The sequence below is a fragment of the Phalaenopsis equestris genome, unplaced genomic scaffold (assembly GCF_001263595.1).
Source record: "Phalaenopsis equestris unplaced genomic scaffold, ASM126359v1 Scaffold000002, whole genome shotgun sequence".
NCBI classification, from domain to species: domain Eukaryota; kingdom Viridiplantae; phylum Streptophyta; class Magnoliopsida; order Asparagales; family Orchidaceae; genus Phalaenopsis; species Phalaenopsis equestris.
In genome coordinates, this window is record NW_018164444.1 from 18628720 (window position 1) to 18632340 (window position 3621).

At 31.8% G+C, this 3621-nt stretch overlaps 1 protein-coding gene across 1 annotated transcript; it reads right to left on the reverse strand.

The window, feature by feature from the left end:
• Window positions 1-616: 616 nt before the first annotated feature.
• Window positions 617-1021, reverse strand: LOC110039390 (mitochondrial import receptor subunit TOM6 homolog). Its single transcript, XM_020744429.1, has one exon. The coding sequence runs from the start codon at window positions 898-900 to the stop codon at window positions 736-738; it is 165 nt and encodes a 54-aa protein (XP_020600088.1). The 5' UTR covers window positions 901-1021; the 3' UTR covers window positions 617-735.
• Window positions 1022-3621: the final 2600 nt, after the last annotated feature.

The following is a 3621-nucleotide window of genomic DNA, read 5'->3' on the forward strand; positions in this document are numbered from 1 at the left end:
AGATGTACAGAACAATTTGTAGGAGATAAAATTGAGTCAAAGTTGTGTTTGAAGATGCCGGTTTCTTAAAATTTCAGTTCCCAGTTTAAGGATAACAAAATGCAGAGAGCCCAAATCTGATTTAAGAAGATGACAAATCAGTAATCTGACATATATTAAGCCAAATCCGAATGCATTAGGAAACTAAACACCCGTTGAGTAGTTTAGTTTGCTTCTCCCATCATCTTCTTGTTATTCTTAAAAAGGTCAAACTTATTTGTTTCAACGGGAGGTCAAGTGAAGCAATTAAAATGAGAGTGAAACAGAGATTAAAAGAAAAGACCTGTTCTTTCCAAATTTGGTGCGAGGAAAGAACGGAATATTAATTTCATGACCCAAAGCTGGTGTTTTTTTTCAATGCTATTGAACTTAAAATTGATTCATATCAAGAAGTAGGCAAATGCAGGAAATTACATAACAAGAAAAACCAAAGAACCAGAATAATCAGTAGTTTACACAATGGCAACTCAACGCAACAGCAAATAGCAGGAACAAAATAACGCAGAAAGAATGAATTCAGCACAACGAAGCATCTGCAGACATCATTACAGATATAAAAAAAAAAAAACCATAAAATCCATAAATAAGTTCACATCGCAAAACCCTAGCATCCTAAAGGCATGATAGTGTAAATTTAATCAAGTTATTACACAAATCTGACAAAAAAACCTCAATCGTTAGGACAAACCTAACTAGCTAGAGTTCTAGCTTAAGCTCTTCCTTCTCCTTGGTGAGGTAATGGAGAACGATGGGAGTGACGCGGATAACCGCAACCCATACCCCCATGATAGTAAGATGCCTTTTAAGCTGTTTGTATGCCGTCGCCTTGTCCGGCCGACGAGGAAGCCCTCCCAGAAACATCTTAACTTTCTTCCAAGCTCGCTTTCACGAATTGAATCCCTCTCTCAAGCCGAAACCCTAAATGGTAGCCGGCGGTGCTATCGGGTCCTGCACGATGCAGTTGCCCTTTTAAAGCAGAGGATAATTTGGTTCCAGGTATCATACAAGTAATTAACTTATTATAAACTAATTTTTTTATAATTATTTTAAATTAAATGGAAAAGGGTTGTAATTAAGTCAGCCCAACCAGTGAGCCTGATCGAGCTCTGCTCGATGTGTAACTCGTGAATTGAGCTCGATGAGTTAAAACTCGAGTTCAAGCTACATCTGATTCGACTTGTTAGCATGTGAGCCAGCCCGGTTAAAAATTATTGATATAAAATGTGAAACTTAAGTAGCAACCAATTCTTGTGTATTTACATTTCTCATGCTAAAGCTTTTATTTTTATATGAAAATGTGGATTTCTCGGTTGAAAAGCATGATTAGTGCTATTTTTTTATCAGATTGAAAGAATTGTGTGTTATTTTTGTAGAAATGAATGTTTCGATATGACATAGTTAAATGCATAAATTTGGTGTTATGTCTATAAATTTTTCAATAAAATATACTTAAAATATAAATTTAAAGACTTTATTTTTAAAATATTAAAAATATTTAAAAATTATATTTTATATTTTATATTTTATATTAAATGATGTCTATTTATTTCTTTCAAATTTATAATTTTATTTTAACAATAATTTAAATTAATATTATTTATTCTTTTTTTATAAAAAGTAATTCTACTCGTGAGGTGGAACAATTATTCCATACGGACATTGCATGCAGAGATCCATGCGATGTCTGATCTCCATCGTCGATCACCGCAAAAATGTATTTCGGTGGACCTCACTTTCAATTTTTTTTAAAAAAAAATTTTGATTGCGTTGATCGAATGTGGAGATCGGACACCGCATGCAGCTCCGTACGGAATAATTACTCTGTGAGGTGAGTCAAATTTGTAGAGTTAAGCTTGAACTTGATAAAATTAATGAAGCACAAGCTCAAGGCGGTGGTGGGTCAAGCTCGACTCGATTTGTTTACACCCCTAAATGTATCATATGAATATTTATTTAATTATTAATTATATAATTAAAAGAAATTGAAAATTTAAATTTATTATCACTAAATTTTAATTAGAATATTCTTAATTTTTTTTAGGTTTATCGGGTAAATACCAGCTTGATAATCTTGCTGATGTGTGTTTTTAATTCGTAATTTAATTAATACTTATTTTTAAAAAATAATAATTAAAAATCAAACATCAAATCCCGCTTTATATAGCTTTTTAGTGATCTTAAGCTATGAGTAATGACCGAAGGAATATTTTCTGGTGGCCAACTCAAAATTTAAAATTAATTTTAAAATTATAAGATGAGTAATGTATACGGTATGTATATGATATATGATATTATATATTTAATTTATATGGAAAAAAATTATTTATAAAAATGCCCAAATGGATGTATGATGTTTAGTGTTTAATTAAAAATCTTGTAATAGAAATGAAGTTTGAGAGTCTATTTAGGGCAGTTGCAGCTTGTTGTGAAGCTCTTGAAAAATAATCTGATGTTGCAAAAAGTTGCGGCGGCTACCACAATTTTTTTTTTTTTTTTTGAAAAAATCATACTGAAGTTAGAATGTTTTCATCATATCTAGTCAGGAGCGGTGGAAAATGCTGATTTTAGCAGTAGCTTTTTGAAGAAAATGTTATAACGTAGTTTACCTGAATGGGCAAAATTGCGGTGTGGCGCCACACCACTGCCCCAAAGGGAATGTGTTAGCCAAATTATAATAAATAGAGCGGGATAAGATTCAACTAACACTGGTCATTTATGATTAGTGGCATTAAGTACATATTAATTAATTGAATGTATAGATAGAAGTTAGAAATGATAAAATAAGAAAGATGATTACAAAATTGGAAATAATATTCATAAATACATAATAAAGAAAGTAATATAAAACTTACATGCATACATATATACATACTTTGGTTAAAGAATTCAAGTAATATTCAAAGAAAAAAATTAACTTTGGTTGAAGGTATGATGAAGAGTTTAATTTGGATTTAGGCTTTAATCATATTAGGAACCGATATACTAAAAATTTTGTAATTTGAGTTTATGCTGAAGAGAGAATTTTTAATAAATCGATCGTGTAAAAAAAAGGTGGCTAACTTATGAAAATTTTTAACATAAGTGAAAGACTTTTTATGTTGGTAATTTCATGATTGACATGCTTTAGTAAGGCCATATTGAAGTTCTTAAGTAAAAATTCTAAGTTCATTAGTTAGATGGTTCTGGCTTTTCTATTTTACGATTGAACAGTCTATGTAATTTGTGTACTATAATATCAATTGGCAGGACTGACTCGATCGGCTAGGCCTTGTCGATCGCTTGATCTACTATGGTTATCGACCCTCGATCCCTGAGGCGCTCCTATCAACAGGACAAAACTATGTTGTCAACAGAAAGTGAATCATTGTAACCCAATAGATAACACATTCTTTGACGATGGTGTCCTATCACGTATGGATGATTGTGAGGCTCTATCATATTACTAGCTCTTTGTTCCTGATGAGGAACATCGAAGGCATCCGTAGGACAATTTGTGATATTGAGAAACTAGAGTACTCTTTCCTTGAGTTTGAACTACCAAAAAATATGGCAGTGTCTTCGCTCAACTTTCTTGTAATGCTT

Excerpts from the sequence above, each read along its gene's own strand:
- LOC110039390 (XM_020744429.1), bottom strand. The coding sequence starts at position 900 with ATGTTTCTGGGAGGGCTTCCTCGTCGGCCGGACAAGGCGACGGCATAC.